The 21,500-nt window shown below is 35.2% G+C and overlaps 1 protein-coding gene across 2 annotated transcripts in view; it reads right to left on the bottom strand.

Moving 5' to 3' along the window:
• Window positions 1–14,826: 14,826 nt before the first annotated feature.
• CC2D2A (coiled-coil and C2 domain containing 2A) overlaps window positions 14,827–21,500 on the bottom strand; it is a 144,654-nt gene continuing 137,980 nt past the window's right edge. For both annotated transcript variants that reach the window (XM_007496714.3, XM_007496716.3), the window contains 2 exons: window positions 16,487–16,664; window positions 14,827–15,386 (listed from right to left, as the gene is read on the bottom strand). In XM_007496714.3, coding sequence (XP_007496776.2) covers window positions 15,198–15,386; window positions 16,487–16,664 — 367 coding nt within the window. In that variant the 3' untranslated portion in view covers window positions 14,827–15,197. The remainder of the gene's footprint in view (window positions 15,387–16,486; window positions 16,665–21,500) is intronic.

The raw sequence follows: 21,500 nt of genomic DNA, 5'->3' as shown, positions 1-21,500 counted from the left end.
TTTTAAATGTTGAATATTTAAAGAAATTTTACATGATTTTGATATTCATGGGAGATACCTTTTTTGAAAACAAGTATTGTTATTTGACCTCCTACTTCTGTAGTGATGGTAACAGAATGTCAGGAAGATAGTGGGAGTGTGAGATAAGAGACTGTACTGAGGTGAGCCCTATCTTTAACTTAATTTGGCTTTGGGAATTTTGAAGTGTGATCATTGATATTGGTTGGTTTGTTTTTGGACCCAAAGAATATGAGCTCCAATAATTAAGAATCGTGCCAATAGGTTATAGATTGCTTCTTGAGGTAGTTCTAGAAGGTTTTCCTTCAGTGGAGGTTTTTTTTTCATTCTGCCTCCAGTAATGATCACAGAAAACTTCAATTCTCTAGTAATATGTATAGCCAAACTATGCATTCTCACATTGGGCAAAAGCTAGATGCCAATGCCCATTTGCTTAATATATAGTGGTGGGCTTTTTTGGGGGGGGTATGTATTAGATGGCCAGTGAGCTCCCTTTTAATTCTGGGATTATGTGATTTCCCTTGATTTCACTAGCTGGTGATTTTTAAAAAAATTAAACTTTCTGTGGTAAAAACTTAAAAACTAAGATTCGAATGGGGAAGAGACAAGAAAAAAAGCAAAACACCAAATAAGAGCAAAAGTGGTAACAATAAGAGGTCATGACAAGTAGTATCTGATAACAGTTTCTTATGGAAGACCCCAATTTAGGAGGTATATCAGTTTCCCTAAATGATAATAGTAATAGTCTATGATAAAGACATATATAGTGCAGCTATACATTTGAATAGAGTGAAGGTCTGCAGAAGTATCTTGAAAGACGTGCTATTTGGTCCCATACAGTCATTTTCTGTAGTCCTGTAACATTTATACAGAAAAATAAGACTAGATTTCTGTTGAGAACAATCCTACAACCAGAATTCTACACTCCAGTGAAAAATTGAAAAATCCTTATCTGTTGGATCACTGCCTTTTGAGAAAGCAAAAGATTTTAATGAATAAATATATTTAACGATGGCATACATTTTTTTAGCATCCAGTGCTTTGAAGATATAGTAAAAAGAGGATGACTAAAAATGATTTAATTCAACATTTTCTTCATACATTATCATAGATGTTTGGGACATAAAAATATGAGATAATTCTTGACATCTTGGTGGATATTATAATCAAGGAGAAAATATTTGTAAACATACAGACACATACATAACAGTCCCTGAATTATACATAAGGATTTGTAATACTACGTTTTATCAATAATTGAGCAAATAGGGAAAACAGTTTTTATTTCTTAATTAGTAATATTCTACATTCCTGTCAATTTCTGTCAGAATGATACTTAATAATCAACCCTACTCAAGTTATGAACAAGGGACTTAATAGCACCTATATGACCAGACCTGTTGGTTATGTTGTAAAGCATGGCTTTTTAAGGTTTGTGAATTTTAAAAATATTTTGATAACTATATTAGAGCAACAATTCTTAACTGAGGCTATGTGAACTTAAATTTTTTTTGTTGATATTTTAATGTAACTGGTATTTCTTGTAGCCCTGTATATTTTATGCATTAAAAAATATTGTGAGGAAATGATGTATAAGATTCATCAGACTGCTGAAAGGTTTCCATGACACTAAAAGAGTTGAGTCTAAATTCTATAATCCCTTAAAGGACTTCTAACTAAAGTCTCTGGAAGTGCTATGAAATCAGATTAATTTGAACATCTCCCTGTGAATTCTGTGCTTTGCAGAGGAGATATATTTCCTTTACCTTCATTTTTGCACTTCTTTTCATTTAGCAACAGTGCATTAATGCAATGAAACAATTTTGCATTTTTTTCAGAGAATTCATTTTTAAACATAGTTCTCTGAACCATGTTGATGTTTTGACAAAGGCTGGCTTCACACAATAAAGACAGTTTGATTTTTAAAACATGTCAGTAAAGAGTCCTAAAATAATCTTGCTGTCATAATCATAAGGGTCGAAGGCAGAACGTTGGTAAGGGCTAGGCAATGGGGTTTAAGTGACTTAGCCAAGGTCACACAGCTAGGAAGTGTCTGAGACCAAGCTTAAACCCAGGCCTTCCAGTCAACTTTCAATCCACTGAGCCACCTACCTGCCCCTGAAATCTACTTTTTATTGATTTAAGAGAAATTTTCCATGGTTACATGATTTATGTTCTTTAATACCCCTCCTCTAGCCAATGCACAATTCTACTGGGTTTTACATATGTCATTGATTAAGACCTATTTCCATATTGATATTTGCACTATGGTGATTGTTTAGTTTATATCCCCATCGAGCCATGTGATCAAGCAGTTGTTTTTCTTCTGTATTTCTACTCCCACAGACCACATTCCACAGGATATGGATAGTGTTCTTTCTCATGAGTCCTACAGAATTGTCCTGGATCATTGCATTGCTGTTAGTAGAGAAGTCCATTACATTCAGTCGTGCCACAATGCATCCCTCTGTGTACAATGTTCTGGTTCTGCTCCTTTCACTGCATCAGTTCTTGGAGGTCATTCCAGTTCACATGGAATTCTTCCACTTTATTATTCCCTTGAGCACAATAGTATTCCATCACCAACATATACCACAATTTGTTCAGCCATTCCCCAATTGAAGGGCATCCCCTCATTTTCCAATTTTTGGCCACCACAAAGAGCACAGCTATGAATATTCTTATACATGTCTTTTTCCTTATTATCTCTTTGAGGTACAAACCCAGTAGTGCTATGGGTGGATCAAAGGGCAGACAGTCTTTTAGCACCCTTTGGGCATAGTTCCAAATTACCCTATCGAGGGTATCTTTGAAGCAAATTTGAGAAGACAGACTTTCATAGTTGGTTTTTGTTTTTGCTTTTGCTTGCAGGTCATGTTTTCATAGCCATATAATTGACTGAATGTAGCAAGTAAACACTTTTAGGGTCTAACTTCACTATAACAATAGCACTTAGTAAAAAAGTTACAGTTTTAGTTTTCACGTGACCTATGTTAAGATCATGTAAGATTCCTTGAACTTTGTTAAATGGTTCTGTGATTATAAATACAAAGTCATGATGGAGACCTGCTTGCTAAAGAAATTTGCCAGCTTCTTGTAGGGATAGTTTGTGCAAAATCCAAATGGAAGGGAGATTTCTTATTGACTGTGTGGTTCTCCAGATCAGTAGTGTCAAACTTGATTAGACATGGGTGCCACTGAACTCTCTAAGGAGCCTTGTGGGCTTTGTATGATTTAGAAAAGCATATGTTTGACACCTCCAGATAATCCTAGATTCTTAACTATTTGGTAAGTCTTCCCACTTTTTCACCCCATCTTTCCTATCTGTTTTTCATTACTCATAACCACTGTTCAGGCCTTCATCACCTCATTTGGACTATTGTAACAAATTATGATAGGAAGCAGCCTCAGGTCTCTTCTTCGGTCCATCCCTGTGTATAGCTTTCAAACTAATTTCCTTATGCATAGACCCGACTTTGCCATTCCTGTACTTGTTAAACTTCAGTGGCTCCCTGCTGTCCGTAGGAAAAAAAAATCTAACTTCACAATCTGGTCACTATTTTGCATCATTATGTATTTACTTCTTTATCTGCATCCCACAAACCAGCCAAATTTTTTTGCTTTTCCTCACACATGACACTCCACTTTGTGTTTCCCTATCTTTGTACTGAATGACCTTCAAGTTTGGAATGCACTCCCTACCACACTCTGCCTCATAGTTCTTTGTTTCCTTCTAGGTTCAAATACCATATACTCAAGAACTTCTTTCTTCCTAATATCATACCCCCATATATGTTCTTTGTGTCCTCATAAAAATGTTCCCTCCCTCTATAGAACTAAGTTCTTTGCGGACAGGAACCCTTTTATTTTTATCTTCAATACTTAGCACAGTGTTGGGCACTTAGATGCTTAGTAAATGCTCATTGATTGATAGAACTGTCAGTGAATCCAGTTTGCTCCCTGCTGCAAAATTAGTTTTTAAAATGTCTCTTTCCAATATGATTACGTGTCCATCTGGAAGACCACAGTCTCAGAATTAAAATTGCACTTGATTCAGAGAACAGTGGAAAGATACGTAGTGGATAATTATGACTAGAAAAAGAGGTTGCAGTGTTAGAGTGAGATTAAAATTAATATCCAATAACTCCAAGTACTATATTTCATAAGATTTATTAATAATCGCTTGAAGTAGAAAATACAAGTAAAAACCTGAGTAAAGCAAGCTTTCCCAGCCACGTTTGCAGAAAAAGAGGTGGGGTCCCTATCTCCAAAATGCAAGGATGTAAGGGAGAACAAAAGTTGGATGCTGGGAATTGGAATTCTGAGGAGCAGATTCTAATTACATACAGTTGTGGGATTTCAAATGGAAACCACAAATGGTACACTGGTATCTACAAAATATGAGGACCCAGAAGAAGTCTTACATTACCTTGAATAAGACTTTCTTGGAAGATTTCATGAAGTATACAGAAAAGAATTCTACACAAGAAGGCAAAGATGGGTTGCAATCTTCATTGATTAAATCAGTCATTGAAATAATTATTTTTTATTAACTAAAACTCAAATACTTTGCAATTTTTTCATGTTCTTAATCTATTATATAGTTACTGAAAAGCTTTTAAAAATTGCAAGATGTCATAAATGAAAAGGGATTATTTGTCTAACCCTCTCATTTCACAGAAAACAATCTCAGAGAAAAGAGAATTTGCCAAGACTTACAGCTGGTTTTTGGCATGTCCAAACACATCCATTGTTCTTCTGCACCAAATTGCATGTTTATGTGTGTTAAATTCTTCCTGTTATACTGTGAGACCCATAAAGTCAAGGCGTCATTTGTTATTGTCTCTCCTAGCACCATGACCTTTGTATATTGTAGTGCCAGCAATAGTTGAATGAATGAAAATTTAGAACTTGAGAAAGAGAACTGTGTACCACTACTACCTTCCTGTATTCCAGTTTTAGCTCACTGATTTACCTATGTATTGGGGGAATGATCAGGATATGATAGGAATTTATAGAGACTATCCACTATGTAGGTATGCTTTTATGGATTATTTTTCAAGGAATCTAACATTTAATGTTCATACATTTTTCTTGTATAAATCAAACATTAAGGCTTAGAGATAAATTGTGATCTGCATTGTATGTATGCATCTATTTTTTGCTTTGCTTTTTATATCAATCATAATCATTTCACATTAATCATGAATATACCTGTTATCCCCAGAGCCAGGGTGCTTTATAATTTTTTTTTTTAAGTTAAGATCATAAAGCAACAATAAAGATGATTCTAGAGGTCAGAGAAGTAACTTGGGAGCAGGTGGCTTGTATGTTGAAAGGTGGTCATGTCTGAAGGTCACAAAGCTGCCCGTTGTTCATTTTTTATTCTTTTGAAAAAGGTGCAAGCAATCAAAAAGCAAACTACAAAGCTACTTTTCCAAGAAAGCAACTTTCATTATCTCTTGACTATTTGGTATTGTAATCCACCCTTAGCTAATGTTCATCATGATGACTGAGTCATCAAGTGCTTTCTGTATGCCCTACATAAGGAAATTTTGTTAACATTTTATAAAGATTTACTTAAAAAAATAGTTAAAATGTTATTAAGAGGAGCAGGTAGGTTGCACAGCTGATAGAGTGCCAGGCCTGGGTTAGGAGGACCCAGGCTCAAATCTGGCCTGAGACATTTCTAGCTGTGTGACCTTGGGCAAGTCATTTAACCTTTATTGCCTAGTTCTTGTCCCTCTTCTGTCATAGAATTGATATATCAGAAAGTAAGGGTTTAAAAAAATGAAAAAAATTATGGACTTGCAGACCTAGGCATCACAAATGACAAATGGTTGATTTGAGTGGACCAATAAATTATTAATATCAAAGAAATTATATCGTTGAAGTATAGGTTAAAGCTTCAGCACCATAAAACATTGGATATAACATTGAGGATGTTCATCCTTCTGGAACTGATTTTTTTCCCCTTCTAGTAATGCTAAGTAAAAAGTGCCTGGTATGTTTTTGCTGAATTTTAAAGTATGCAAGTGATTTAATGGGGCTTGGAAATATTTTTTTGTTACATTGTTATTGATTGTAACTGATTTTGGCAAAAATTTAAGACTGTGTCAAGTATTCTGTTACATGTGGAGGATACAAAGAAAGGAAAAAATATATACTATTAAAAAAAAAAGTACAGCCCCTGTTCTTGAGGAGTTCACATTTTAATGGGAGTGACAACATGCAAACAGTATATACAAAATAGGATGTGGAGTGCAAATTAGTGGTAAGGCACTAGATATAAAGGAGAAATCAGATTTCAGGGTAGAGGGGAGGAAGGAAAGCTTTCAGGCATGGTGGACACAGTGAAAAGGTACTGAGTCTAGTGATGGAAATATTGTGAACAAGGAGGCCAGTGGCACTGGATTATAAGACTGAAGGGGAGATAAGTTATAAGAAGACAAATTAGAAAAGTATCTGTTTATGAAGGCCTTTAAAAGCCAAATATAATTTTATATATGGTCCTGGAGGCAATAGAGAACTAGTGGAGATTCAAATATGAAGATACAGTGGTCAGTATTGTTCTTTATAAATGGAAATTGGATTGGGTTGGGGAGACCTGGGCTGGGGAGACAGGAGACTTGCAGTTCTCTGGGTCTAAGATGATAAGAACCTGCACCAGAGGGGGACTATAAATATAAAGATGTGAAAGTAGAATTGGCAGGACTTGGTAACAAATAGATTGGATAAGGAGTCAAAGGTGATGTCTTGATTGCAAACTTGAATGCCTGGAAGGATGGTGATCTGAACAGTGATATATGACATTTTGAAGAAGGGAAGCTTTTGGGTAAAAGATAATGAAAACAGTTTTAGACAAGTTGGGTTTAAGATGTCTACCATCTAGTTCAAGATGCCCAATAGGCAGTTGGATGAATGAGATTTTAGGGCTAGATAAATCTGAGAATCATTGCATAGAAATAATTGAATCCGTGAGAGCTGATGAAATCATCAAGGCAGTACAAAGAGAGAAGGAAAGAGAGCCTAGAACACAACCCATTGTTAGCACCTGTGAACTGGATGAAGCTTCAGTAAAGGAGACTAAGAGACAGAACTGGTCAGACTGATGCACTAGAGAGTGCCACAGAAACTTAGAAGAGATTAAGAGGAAGAGGATGCCCAATGGTGTTAAAGGCTACAGAATGATTTGAAGGATAAGGATTTAGAAAAGGCTTTTGACAGTTAAAAAAATCATTGGCAACTATGGAAACAGCAATTTTATTTGAATCGTGAGGAAAGAAGCTAAACTAGGCTTCAGAAGTGAGTGTAGAGGAAATGGAAGCACCAATTGTAGGTGACTTTCTCAAGGAGTGTGGTCCCCAAAGGCAAGATATAGGATAATAACTAACAGATCAAGTGAGGATTTTTTTAGGGATGAAGGTCCCAGATGTGTTTATAGGGAACAAGGAAGCAGATAAGAGTTTGAAGATTAGTAAGAGGATGATAGAGGGGGCAGTTTTAGAAAAATTGGTATGTCTTGGGACCATGTGTGCATGCAAAGGGGCTTGCCTTTGTAAGCAAAAGGGTCATCTTTTCTTAGAAGATGAATGATGGAGGAAATGCAGAAGGGGAGGAATCTGATGTGAGATGAACAGAAGAGACAGCTCTTGGTGAATGGCCTCACTTTTCAGTGAAACATGAGGCAAGTTTCCATTTGGGAACCTTTGGGTGAATTGATGAGGGAAAACAAGGTTTGGAACTACTACTTTGATGAAAAGGTTAGAAAATATGCAGTTAAATAGTGCTTATTTTGTGCCAGACACTCCTGTGTGCTTTTTACAAATTTAGTGATTCTCACAAACAACTCTGACAGGGTAGGTGATATTTTCCTCATTTTTCAAATGAAACTAAGGTCAAGTGACTTGCAGGGCTATTAAGTACAACCGGATTTGAACTTAGATTTTCCTTAACCTAGGACCATTAATCTAGCCATTGTTCCAACTCTTTGATGAATGGAATAGTGAGTCAATTAGGAGTTGTAAAAGGATTGCCTTGTTGAAGTGGAGGCCTAGTTGAGATTATGTAACATAAATTTGTAGTGGATTTAGTAATGACTTTGTAATTTTTCTCTAGTTTTGTTCAACATAAGTACATAGGAACAAAGGCAGGAGGTGGTAGGAAAAATTCAAGGTTGGGGCTTGGCAGAGAGTGATTGACAATGGAATGAGGGGGTAAGGGACAGTGTAGAATTGAACTCATGAAGAAGTGAAGATAGGGAAGGATAGTGAGAGTAGCCAGTGGAAGAGTGAGAATGGCTTGAGAAAGAATTGGAGAAGTGGGAGGTTTGCAGATCATGATGAAAATGAAGAATAGGGCTGGTGGTCAGTACTTGTAAGGTAGAGGTTTATGTTTAGAAAAAGGAATTTTGGAGTTCTTGACAATAAAGTGGAAGACTTGTGGGTGATAACAAAGTCAAGAGTATGACCATCTCTAGGTATAGTTGAAGTAGAATAGAGGTATTACTTTATGGGAAATGAGAAATTAGGGTTTTTGGAGGGAGTATCAGACTTTCTTGAGGACCATTCATCTCTTTTAAGGCTGGTTTGGAAGAATTCTTGGAGCCTTTCTAGTTGTTGCTGCTACTAAGCTGCCATTTTGGCTCCACCAAGTCCTCTACTGGCCTTCTAAACCTTGCTATCTTCTTATATAGTAGGTGGAGGCAGATTCAATGTGTAGAGCTAAAGTCCATTGTTAGCTTGAAGGGCTAGCTACTGTTGAATGCAAGTTAAAACAGAAAATGATGTAAAAATAGTGTCTAGCGGGGGCAACTGGGTAGCTCAGTGGATTGAGAGTCAGGCCTAGAGATGGGAGGTCCTAGGTTCAAATCTGGTCTCAGACACTTCCCAGCTGTGTGACCCTGGGCAAGTCACTTGACCCCCATTGCCTAGCCCTTACCACTCTTCTGCCTTGGAGCCAATACCCAGTATTGACTCCAAGATGGAAGGTAAGGGTTTAAAAAAAAAATAGTGTCTAGCACAGTTGGACTATATCAATGAATTATATATAGGTTTTTGGAGGAACTTGCTAAGCAGAGAAGGGGACTGAAGGAGCAGAAGGGTCATCCAAGTTGAGAAGACTTCTGGGAAACGGTGAAATCCAGAGACAGAAGGAGAAGAGTCCCTCCTTATTCTTTTTGCCTAGCAGCCTTCTCACTCTGGGTGATACTCTTGTTCTGTCCTCTAGTCTCCCTGGCTAGCTCAGCCCAGCCAACCTCAGTCCTTTACTGCTCTGAAATCTGCTCTTGATTCTTCTCTGTGGAATTCTCTTCCATAATCACTATCACCCACTCCATGTTCCCTACTCCCTACTTTCAAATCTCTTCTGTTTTCTCCCATTAGAATGTAAGCTCCTTGAGGTTAGGGACTTTCTTTTTGCTTGTGTGTGTATTTCTAGCATTTAGCACATGGAAAACATTTAAGCAATGCGATTTGACTTTCTTGAAATAGAAGAGTGAAAGGTGTGTGTGTGTGTGTGTGTGTGTGTGTGTGTGTGTGTGGTCTATGTGTTTTGTTTCCTTTGGAATGTTGTATATTTAGCACATATACTAACATGTTGTAGGTACCTGAAAATTACAGTTTTTCCCTTTGAACCTTGATTTTTGTAACATTTCCTACTTGGGATTATGTGCAAAAGTAATAATCTTGAATTTAAAACAGAAACCAAACATATATAACAACCAAAATGTAATAATTTATATAAATTCAGTATAGTTGAAAAAACATTGTGATCTATATTAATATTTTTGAATCACAAAGCATTAATCAATTTGCATTATACCTCCAGATATATTTCCCATACATTATTTAAATTGTTCTTTAAAAAATAAATTTGCACTGATTGTTTTTATATCACTCACTCCCAAAGGATTTTATCCTTTTTCTAGAGAACCATCCATTATAATAAAGAATTGAAGGGGAAGAAAAATAGGTTAGAAAAACTAACCAAGATCATGAAAAAGTCTACACCACACCTCTATAAAGAAAAGGCACATAGTGCCTTCTCATATATCTTCTCTATATCTTTATTCTTCATTTTTTTCTTTTTAAACTCTTAGCTTCTGTCTTAGAATCAATATTTGGTATAGGTTCCAAGGCAGAAGAGCAGTAGGGCTAGACAATTGGGATTGAGACTCACCTAGGGTCACACAGCTGGGAGTGTCTGATGCCATATTTGAACCTCAAACCTCCTTTCTCCAGGCTTGGCTCTCTCTCCATTGAGCTACCTGGCTGCCCCTATTTCTATTCCTTCGTATCATTCAGATTTCCACTGATTTGCTGCAATTCTTTACATTTACATTATTGTTGTTGTGTGTACTATTTTCATGGTTCCACTTTAGTTTTCCTTAGTTCATGTCTTGCCATGATTCTTTGTATTTGACCTACTTATTGTTTATTATAGCACAATAAAATTTAATTTATTCATATTTAACAATTTGTTTAGCCAGTCCCTAAAATGAACAAATTATTTCCCCCTCCCCAATTATTTGCTACTACAAATAATGTTGCTATAAATATTTTGGTAAATATGAGGCCTTTTTGCCATTGACTTCCTTGGGATATGTGTCTAGCAGGGGTGGGATTTGTGGATCAAAAAGTATGGAAATTTCAATAGTTTTCTTTACATAATTTCAAATTTATTTCCAGAATAGTTGGACCAGTTTAAAACTCCACCAGCAATGCATCAGTATGAGTATCTTTCCACAATCCCTCCAATATTATTTTAATCTTCTGTTGTCTTTGCTAATTTGCCAAATGTTGAATACATTCTTAAGAGCATATCTTCAATAATGTTAGTTTAATGTTCAATCAAAATTAACCTGGAATGATCTTAAATTTAGAGTTGCAAGCGACATTAGAGATCAATCTGTTTATTGCAAAGATGAGGAATCTAAGACCCAGAGAAAGAAAAGAATTTATCAATGTCACAAAGATAATAAGATGTTGAGCTAATATGCAATTCGGGTTTTCAGATGATAAATTCAAAGTAATTTTTATTCCATTAATTATAATGTGGAACAGATTAGGAATTTTAGGATAAAATGCTGATGCAGATAATTTCCAAACAAAAGGTCTAGTTTATTGTCTACTAACTGATTGCCTTCTAATGATCCAGATTTGTTGCAGATATTTTTTTTAAACCTTTACCTTCCATCTTGGAGACAATACTAGGTATTGGTTCCAAGGCAGAAGATTGGTAAGGGTTAGGCAATGGGGGTTAAGTAACTTGCCCAGGGTCACAGAGCTAGGAAGTGTCTGAGGCCAGATTTGAACCTAGGACCTGGCTCTCAATCCACTGAGCTACCCAGATGCCCCCCCCCGCCCCCCGCAGATATTTGTTTTAGAAAGTATTATGTCCTAATTTGAGAAAAGAAAATGATATTTAACCTATTACCTTTTCTTCCCTCTCAAATCCCACTTCTCCATTAAATTAATTAAGGGCTACATTTTTTTTTTATTTTCTTGGAAGTTGGCTTCTTCAAGATTACAGTAAAGATTTCCTAATCATAGAGCTGTCCTAAAATAGAATGAGTTATTGTTTTGGTGGTGGGATGAGCATAATGAACTTCTCTTGACTAGTCTTTAAATAGAGGTTGGATAAGCAATTATTAGAGATATTGTAAGAGTTCATATATCACCTATTTTTAATGTTATAGTTTTTGTGGAAAGTTTCCTACCTAAACTATTTGAGAGATTTTAGTTTCTAGTCTTGATTTATGACATACCTGGAATAAATGAATCAATTTTTCCCTTTTTTTAAAGTACTTTGGACATATTATCACTCTATTTGTATGTACTTTTTGACTTCCTCAGTTTGCCTGCTTCCCACTTCTTTAATAGTTTTTGTTGCTTTTACCTTTAGTCCTTTTTAGTCTCTTTCCATATATTTTTCAAATGTGAAAGCCCAATTAGTTTTCCAGAAATTCTGATCATAGTTAAACATAGTATCATTTGGCACTTAATATATCTTAATGTAGGCTGCTAAGATTCATCTTTCTCTGTGCTTATTTGGCCCCAGAAACTTACTAGTGTATGCTACTTAACCTTGTTTGCCTTAGTTTCCTCATCTGAAAAGCAGAGTCCTCATCTGAATGGCAGAAGGAAATGTCAAACCATTCCAATATTTTTGCCAAGAAAAGCCCAAATGGGATCACAAAGAGTCAGACATGATTGGAAAACAGCAGAACATCATATGTTAATGAACCTATTCATGTTATCTCAATGGTATGTTCTTTAAAGAATGCTTTTATTTTTTCTCAATTACAAAAATAATTTTAAATATTTTAAATATGATTTTTGGGTTCCAAATACCATCCCTCTTCTCCCCCCTCCTTGAGAAGGCAATCATTTTGATATAGATTTTACATGTGCAGTCATGCAAAACATTTCCCTATTAGTCATGGTACAAAAATGGAATACAGATTTTTAAAAACATCAAAAAAAGCAGAAAGATAAAACCAAAAACAGAAAAATAAAGATAGCAATTAAGGAAGGCTTCCATTTGCATTCAGACTCTATTGCTTTCTCTGGAGGTAGATAGCATTTTTCATCAGAAGTCATTTGAAATTGTTTGGAATCATTGTATTGCTGAGAGTAGCTAAGTCATTCACGTTTGATCATCATACAAAATTGCTGCTATCATGTGTAATGTTCTGTTTCTGCTCACTTTTTATCAGTTCAGTCAAATGTTTTTCAGTACTATTTTGGTGTTTACATTCTTAAATTGAAACTTGCCAGTGTCAAGCATAAGTTAATGTAGTGGTGTGTAAATTTCTTGGGATGAGCAATAGTTGTGATATAGTTGCATTTTGTGAAATCAGTGTGCTTCCACTTAATTTTGACCAGAGTGAGTTGATTTCCCTACCTTTAGTTAATTCCCTATCTGCTGAGTGTTGTATTTCATTGCTGTCTTATTGTATTTTAAATTAGTTTTAAGAGATGTCTCTAATGAAATGTGCAAAAATTGTAGTTCTTAAAAGAGTACTCTGATTATTAAAGATATTTCAATAGTTGTTAGTTCCTAGACATTCAAGCCCACAATGAAATAGAAACCAAAGCCCAAAGGAGAATGTGACAAAAAAGAGGGAAAAAAATTACGAAGTGACAAGTGCAGTAAATGATTGCTGCAAAACAACATAATACTCAGAAAACTAGCAGCGGCTTTTAGAGGGACTGGGTAGCTGGATGGATTGTTATTGGTTCCTCTTCATTGAGGAAGCCATTGAGGAAGGCTTTTTGAAGTTGGAAGAATAAATAGCAAATCCAACAAAAAATTGATGCTAACCATTCCTATGAAGAATCTTGAATTCTAAAAAAAAATTCATGAAATTACTTTTAAAATTCAGTTCTGTAGCAAAATTGTAGTCAGAAGAACTCTAGGTGAGCCTGTAATGATTGAGCATATTCATGAAACTGAAATATCCACACCACAAAAAATTTAAAATTCCAGTGGGTCTGGAAGTTTTGTCTCTATGGAAAGAGTGATCAACTTTCTTTTTTTCTTCCAAACTTAAAAAAAAACCAAACAAACAAATATAGCAAGGATTTCCATATACAAAGAAAAAGAAGAGTATACATAAAATGGTTAGCTTACTTTTCATCATATCTTATATAATAAATCCCATCTACAAGTGTTGCAGTCACTCTTCCCTTCTCTTTTCCCTTCTCTCCACAGAAGGTATTGTCTGGGAGACCAACATGTTCATACAAATTAAGTCCTTCATGTTTTCACTGTTTGGTTCACTCTTTGGAAGTAACATTCACAATTTATTCTTCCCAGTATTAATTCTATAGCTCTGTATAACGTTCTCTTGCTTCTACTCATTTCATTGTTCATGATCTTGTGTAATTCTTTCCAAGTTTTTTTTTTTAATTAGCCTAATCACTTCTTATGGCATAATAGTATTCCATCAAGATTCCATCACAGTTTAGCCATTTCCCAAATAATGGCCATCCCCTCAACTTTCAATTCTTTGTCACCATGAAGAAAGCTGTTATAAATAGTTTGGAACATATAGGTTCTATTTCTCCCTCCCCCCGGCCCCCCCCCCCATCTCCTTGGTGTCTAAGGGTATATGTAGTTTTATAACTCTGGGTGAAATTCCAAATTGCTCTCCAAAATGATTGGAACAGTTTGTAGCTCCAACAATAGCATGTTAGTGTTCCCATTTTTTCCATATCCTCTCCAACATTTATCATTTTGTCCGTTTGTCATTTTAGTGAGTCTGATGGGTGTGAGTTGGAATTTCAGAGTTGTTTTGGTTTATTTTACATTTCTCTACTCAGTAGTGATTTAGAGCATCTTTTCATATACCCATATAGGGCTTTGATTTCTTACTCTGAAAAATTTTCATATCTTTTGCCCATTTATCATTTAGGGGAGGGCTCTTACAGAATGATCAACTCTTAATAAATATAATGATAGATATCCTGAGAAACATAGTTGTTCAGAGTTTTTGGAAATTTCTACGTGGAAAAGGAATTCTGAAATATAAACTTGTACCATGCCACATATTTTAAAAAGTTAAGTAATTTATCAAAAAGATATATATATATATATATATACTTCATTTAATTTAGACTTCATTAAAAACCATTAAAATTTTTAAAAAACTATTAAAATCCACATGCTATGATCAGACAGAATTGGAAAAATAGACAGTTCCCTAAAACTGGTTCCATGATGAAGAATTAAAGACTATGTAACAAAAGTCTGAGCTTAAATAACAAAGCATATAAAACAAGTAACAAAAGAGCATATCAGGTATTGTAATTTTTTTAAATATGTAGAAGTTGTAAGGTTTATTGTATAATTTAATGAATTAATTTAATTCATGTCAAATCACACACAACCATAGTTTTGGGAGCTTCTGTTCTGTACAATTGGTAAATTTTTTCAAAGCACGCAATGATACCTTCCTTACAAACAGAAAAACTTATTTACATGAACAGCAGAATAAAACCAGTAGTATCAAAATGAGGTAAATTCATCATTTTTTAAAAAATGGCTTTCAAGTTAAGCATTCTCATTTTTTCCTTGGCAACTGAAAATGTCCTTCCCCAAAGTAACCAGTGCTGAATTCTTGATTTAATTTTATCTGTGGCTTGCTGAAGTATACAGTGCACAATTCAGAGCATTTATTTGTTACGAACAAGTGAAGCAACATAGATCCATACGGAGAGTACATTTTTGGGATAAGCATGTATGTAGACAGCCAAAGCAAACTCAACATTAGAAATATCAATATTATGAACTCCAGTGCTGTATACAGCCTCTATCAAAGGCTTCACTTCAGAAAATGCCATGTGAATTGGAAATCCAGAGAACTAGAGGGGAAAAGGAAATTGAGTGGTTTAAAAAATTAGTAAATAAAAAAGCTTTTCCCTAACATTTTCCATTTTCTTTCCAGTAAATGCATTGTAGTTCCATATATAACTGGCTTAACTACTAAATTGAAGTTCTTTTGTTTAGTGATTCTATTTATATTTCTAGAATATATATGTATTATACATATTGAAATATATGTGAGTCTGCTAACTTAAAAGCAATGTAAATTATGGGAGCAGAATTAACTCTGTGACCATGTTAATGTTTTCCATGATATTTAATATATTTAATTATATATATATAATATTAAATAACATATTTAATATTAATAATGTTTAATATAATTTAATCTTAAAGGTAAGAGATATTTTAATCAGTGTGCAAGAAAGTTAAACAACTATTTGGTCCTATAACTAAACTATTCAGTCAGTTTGGTACACCTGAAGCAACAGGGCTTTTTTTTTTTTTAGTTATTATAACTTTCTGAGTTTTATATATAAACTAGAACTTGATGAATAGAGAGGTATAAATTTAGAAAATATATATAAATAAACAGATTTAAGTATAAATATCTTTTATAAATCTGTTTATTATATTATTATATAATTATATATAATTATATAAATCTGTTTATTATATTATAATCTGTTTAAGTATATATATTTCCTAAATTTAAACCTTCTCTCCATTGTAGCGTGCCATGAAGATTGGTTGAAGTACTTTAACTGGTTGCTGAATCTAAAAGGATTTGACTAATTGATCTTAGTACTTGAATCGTGTTTTTGAATGATTAATTATTTCTCATGCAATCCTTTGGCAGAAATGGTTTCCCTGATCTCCCATTTGGTGGATAAAATATCTTTTATATCTTATAGGTTTCAGAGACAATTAATGATACACATTCCAATTTCCATTTCTATTAATTTTCTAAATGCTTAATGCACACCAACACAACACAACAACTTTTAGGTATAAAAGAAGAGTTATTTGGGCAAAGAACATGATTGGACGATTTTCAGCCTTTAAAATGCGATGTTTTATTAATATTTTCTCTTAAATAATGTACTAATTACAAAAAATCATTTGAATTCTCTCTTACCCTATAATCTCCTAGCTGTCTCAGGAGTTCTGCTCTATGGTCATCTTCTACATCTTTTCCTTGATTCTTTTCTAGAAGAGGCAGGAACTGCCGAAGAGTAGAAGTACAATATCTATTCCATCGAGTCAGGTGGCGTGGCCTCCATTCCATGATTTTCTCCTTAAGTATTTTTTCAATCCTGCATATAAAAAAGGTTCAGTCCATAGGGAATTCTTCCTTTAATTTCTATAATCCTATAATAATAATAATAATAATAATAATAATATAATCCTACAATAAGCCATAATTAAGATTTGTAGGAGGATTCATTTACTAGGTGAGTCTGATTTGCTGAGAAGTTCAAACCAATTGCTTGCACAATTATAGTAAAAAACTTCAATTCCAGAATTAGTAGAGAAAAAGCCCAAGGGAATATATAAGCAAAATTTCACAGGTGATTGTAAAGAAAAGGTTTTGTAAACTCTGGTATGCTATCTAAATGAGAGTTATTTATATTATTACTTTTCTTGAGTATGACATTTGATGATTTTTTTTAACTTTTCATATCCACTGTAACCAGACTCAGAGACAGGAAAGGAGAAGGCTTTAGGGCTACCATGATTTTTTGCTCCCCTGACATAATTTTAATTTTTAATTATAAGATTTAATTATAATTTTAATTTGTAAGATTAAAATTTTAAAAATTATATCTGTTCAAAAGACCCTTTTTTACACATCTTGAATAGAAGGTAAGTCATTAGAAAGGATAGAAACAGATAAATTAGGGATGCTGTTGATTTTACTTTGTTACATGGTTGTAGTAACACTACAATACTCAGTATCATCATATTACTTTCATCACAACTACCCATTTTATAACAGGAAACTATAAATCCTTACCATTGGCCCCCAAGGTTGACTGAACAAGTATTAATAGAATAAAAGCACTCTTCTTATATTTTGTGTCCTGAATCTGTTCCACTAATTGATCTCTATTTTTAAACTAGTGAAAAATAGAATTACTGTTTTGTAGTATAGTTTGAAGCCTGGTACTGGTTAGGCTCCTTTTGTTCACAACCTTCCCCCTCCATTATTTCTCTTGAGATTATTGAAATTAAAAAAAAAAAAAAACCTCTATATAAATTTTGTTATTATTTCTAGTCTTAAAAAGTCATTCTTTAGTAGTTGATTGTTATGGCAATCAATAAGTTAATTTAGGTAGAATTGTTACTTTTATTATATTGACTCATCCTACCTATGGACAAATAAGATTTCTCTATTTATATATCTGTATTTTTCTAAACAGTGATTTGTAGATGTGACTATTCTAGTAGGCCGACTCTGAAGTATTTTATATGTTCTGTAGTTATTTAAAAATACTAGGGGGCAGCTGGGTGGCTCAGTAGATTGAGAACTAGGCCTAGAGATGAGAGGTCCTGGGTTCAAATCTGGTCTTGGACACTTCCTAGCTGTGTGACCCTGGGCAAGTCACTTGACCCCCATTGCCTAGCCCTTACCACTCTTCTGCCTTAGAACCAATACAGAGTATTGATTCCAAGATGGAAGGTAAGGGCCTTAAATAAATAAATAAATAAATAAATAAATAAATAAATAAATAAATAAATAAATAAATAAATAAATAAATAAAATAAAAATACTTAGTAGTACAATGCCTGCCACATAGTAGGTATTCAGTAAATGCTGGTTCCTTCCTTTTATTTAAACAGAATTTTTCTTCCTACCTCTTCCTGCTAGGGTTTATTGGTATTATATAGAAGTTCTAATGATTTATATGGATTTGTTTGTTGTAGTCTATAACTCAAGTTATTATTTAAATTAATTTTTAATCTAATCAGGGTTCTTTTAAGTATATACGCCATCATATCATCTACAAAAGTGACAATTCTGTTTCTTCTTCACTTATTCCCATAATTACTCTTATTGCTAGAGCAGTGAACCTCTGATTTCTAATTTCTCTCTTTCTATTGCTATTGCCACCATTTTTCCAGTCACTGAGACTTATACCCTCTGAGTGATCAAGTTGCCAAAACCTATTGGCCAATTTCTGCAATTTCTCACATTAGTTTCCTCTTTAATTCTTGTGATAGAGATATGAGAGAGAGAGGTTTTGCAGGACTTGTGGACCAAGATGCAAAAGTCAGGGTTCCAATGGAATGTCCCCAGGAGGGACAGTTGGGGGTTTGCTGGCCACACTCTGAGAGGAGAAACTTGGCTTGTGAACTTTGTCTCTGACTGGGGGACACACTCTCTTTCCCAGGAGGTTTGAAGCTGGCTGAAAGGACCTTGGGGGGGCTGACTTGGCTTTAGGACTTTGTCTCTGGCTCTAAGCAGTGGAAGCTGATCAAGGAGAAGCTTTGAGTTGGTGGTTTATGAGAGTTGAGCTGACCAAGAGAAAAGGAGAGACTTTGAACTTTGTTTCTTTCTGGAGTTAAGCTGAGAGATCTGGCTGATTTGTGAAGAAGAAAAAAGAAGATTTTTGAACTGCTGTTGTCCTCCATCTTTCTAACTGTCTAAGAGTCAACTTGTGACTCCCCAAACCCTCAATTTTATCTCATTTAGATTAGGGAAATTCCTCATCCCTCTTACCTCAGTTTCACATCCTGTTATCCCAATAAACCCCTTGACTGAGAAAACAACTAGAGTATCATTATAGTTCAACTCAGGAGGGAGGGAAGGAGCCAAAGGCTTCAAGAAGATTGGGGGAGTGAGGGAAGCAAGAGAGGGAGTGAGGGAGGAAGGGGGTTAGGAAATAGATTGATCCATCAGCAATCAGTAGGGATCAATAGGCAAACCCCAGAATAAACCCCAGGGCAGTCCTTCATAAGCAGTGTCCCCTGTGTACCAGTATCCCTGTGTGTGTGGCATCCCTCAGCATTTCTCTGTTCTCCCTCCATTACATATAATCAGATTTAGGTTTAGGTTTAGGTTCCTGTAGCAACCTCTCTAGTCACAGCCAGCCAGAGAACAGCAGTTTCCCCCAATTTACCTTACTATTTCAAGCAGTAGTAGTTTCCAATCAGTTTATCCTCTCTAGTTCAACAAGTAATGTTTCCTTCAGCTTACTCTTTATTACCCTCTCCCACCTCAACTACCCTAATTTAAGTCCTCCTATCTTCTTTCTTGTGGCAGTTCAGTGGCACAACACAAAGAGCCCTGGGCTTGGAATCAGGAAGTCTCATCCTCATGAGCTCAAACCTGGACTCAGACACTTAAGAAGAACTGGCTGACTCTGGGCAAATCACTAACTCTGTTTGCTTCAATTTCTTCACCTGTGAAATGAACTGGAGAAGGAAGTGGCAAACTGCTCAATATATTTGCCAAGAAAACTGCCAGATGAGTCACAAAGAACTATTGAACAACAACACATTTTTCTTGCTTAAAATATTATGAATGTCCCTACTGGTTTTGCTTCTAATCTAATCACATTACAATTGTTATACTACACATTACTGCCTACTCTGAGTAATTTCCCTTTTGAACCACTCTCATCCTGCTATTCCTTTACTCAGAAAACTTGAGTAGCTTCCCATTTGCCTCCTGAATAAAAATATAAACTCTTAGTTCTGGCTTTAAGTACCTTTATTATCTAGATCAAATGCCACTTTGTTTCTTCATAGACTCAGTGCTTTGATCTAACAGGATTACTCTCCACTGCCTGTTCCTATTCTATTACTTCATATCGCCAAGACTTTATTCATGTCATTTTCCATGTTTGGAATGGCTCCTCTTCTTTTTCTGTTGAAATGCTTCTTTTCTTTTAAGGCTATATTAATATTTCTCTTCTTCTTTTGAGTCTTCCCTGACTCCTTTCCCCCTCCAGGGTAAAATTATTCTCTTTCTTTCCTTTGGTTTCTTATAGCCCTTGGTCTGGATCTTGTCTTTATGCTTAGATCTTGGATATTGTAATTTGTGACTTTGTCTTGCTCCCATTGAGGGCAGCTACAGGTGGCTTAATGGACAGAGTTCTAGGCTTCAAATCAAGAAGACCTGACTCCAAATCCAGCCTTACTAACTACATAACCCTGCACAAGTCACTTAACCTGAATCTGCCTCAGTTTCCTCAACTATAAAATGAGCTAGAGAAGGAAAATGGCAAACCATTCTGGTGCCTTTGCCAAGAAAACCCCAAATGGAGTTACAAAGAGTTGGACATAACTGAAGAGATTGAACATGAGTGGTAAAATAATCTAATATTACAAATAAAACAACTGAGGCAGAGCTCCAAGACAATAGTTATTTATTTAAGGCTCTCTCCAAAAAAATTGTATCCTAGATCTTCCCACCAATATGAGACCCAGACTTTCCCAAAAATATACGTTGTAGACCTTTCAGGACCCAATCCTGGCTTCATGTGCCTGAATGGTCCAGGAAGGGTTAGTCCAAAGTATATAATTTCATTGGTGGAGCCTAAACACTTGGCATGCCCCTAAGTCACATTGCCACAAAACAACAAGGTGAGCACATGGCAGCCAGCCCCTTATCCCCCCTCTCCTTCCCCCTCTACATAGCAATGGACCTTGAATAGGTTTTGGGTTCAACCTCTTATTTGGGCTCACCTAGAAAATAGGTCTTGAGAAGGAAGTGGCACAGGCTGGAGGGGCTCTTAATGAATGTATATTTTTAAATGAGTAGTTTTAATAATGAGCTAAACTTTCTTAATTGGAGTTGTACAAGTAGATGTTAGAGATTTTCTTACTAATGTTGGTATTATTTGGGGGGTGGTAAGAGGAGACCTTTTGTTTTGATGGAAACACCAGTCATTTCTCAACAAACACCACTCCTTACCCCATTATTTTTCTTCTTTTTTTAATTCTAGTTTTTAAAAATTACTTTTTAAAAACTCTTACCTTCTCTCTTAGATTTAATACTAAGTACCAGTTCTAAGGCATAAGAACAGTAAGAGCTAGGCAATTGAGGTTAAGTGATTTGCCCAGGGTCACACAGCTGGAAAGTGCCTAAAGCCAGATTTGAATCCAGGAACTCCTATCGGTAGGTCTGGCTCTCTGTCCACTGA

This window comes from Monodelphis domestica, chromosome 6, assembly GCF_027887165.1.
Source record: "Monodelphis domestica isolate mMonDom1 chromosome 6, mMonDom1.pri, whole genome shotgun sequence".
NCBI classification, from domain to species: Eukaryota; Metazoa; Chordata; class Mammalia; order Didelphimorphia; family Didelphidae; genus Monodelphis; species Monodelphis domestica.
This window is presented reverse-complemented; position numbering and strand designations above follow the sequence as displayed.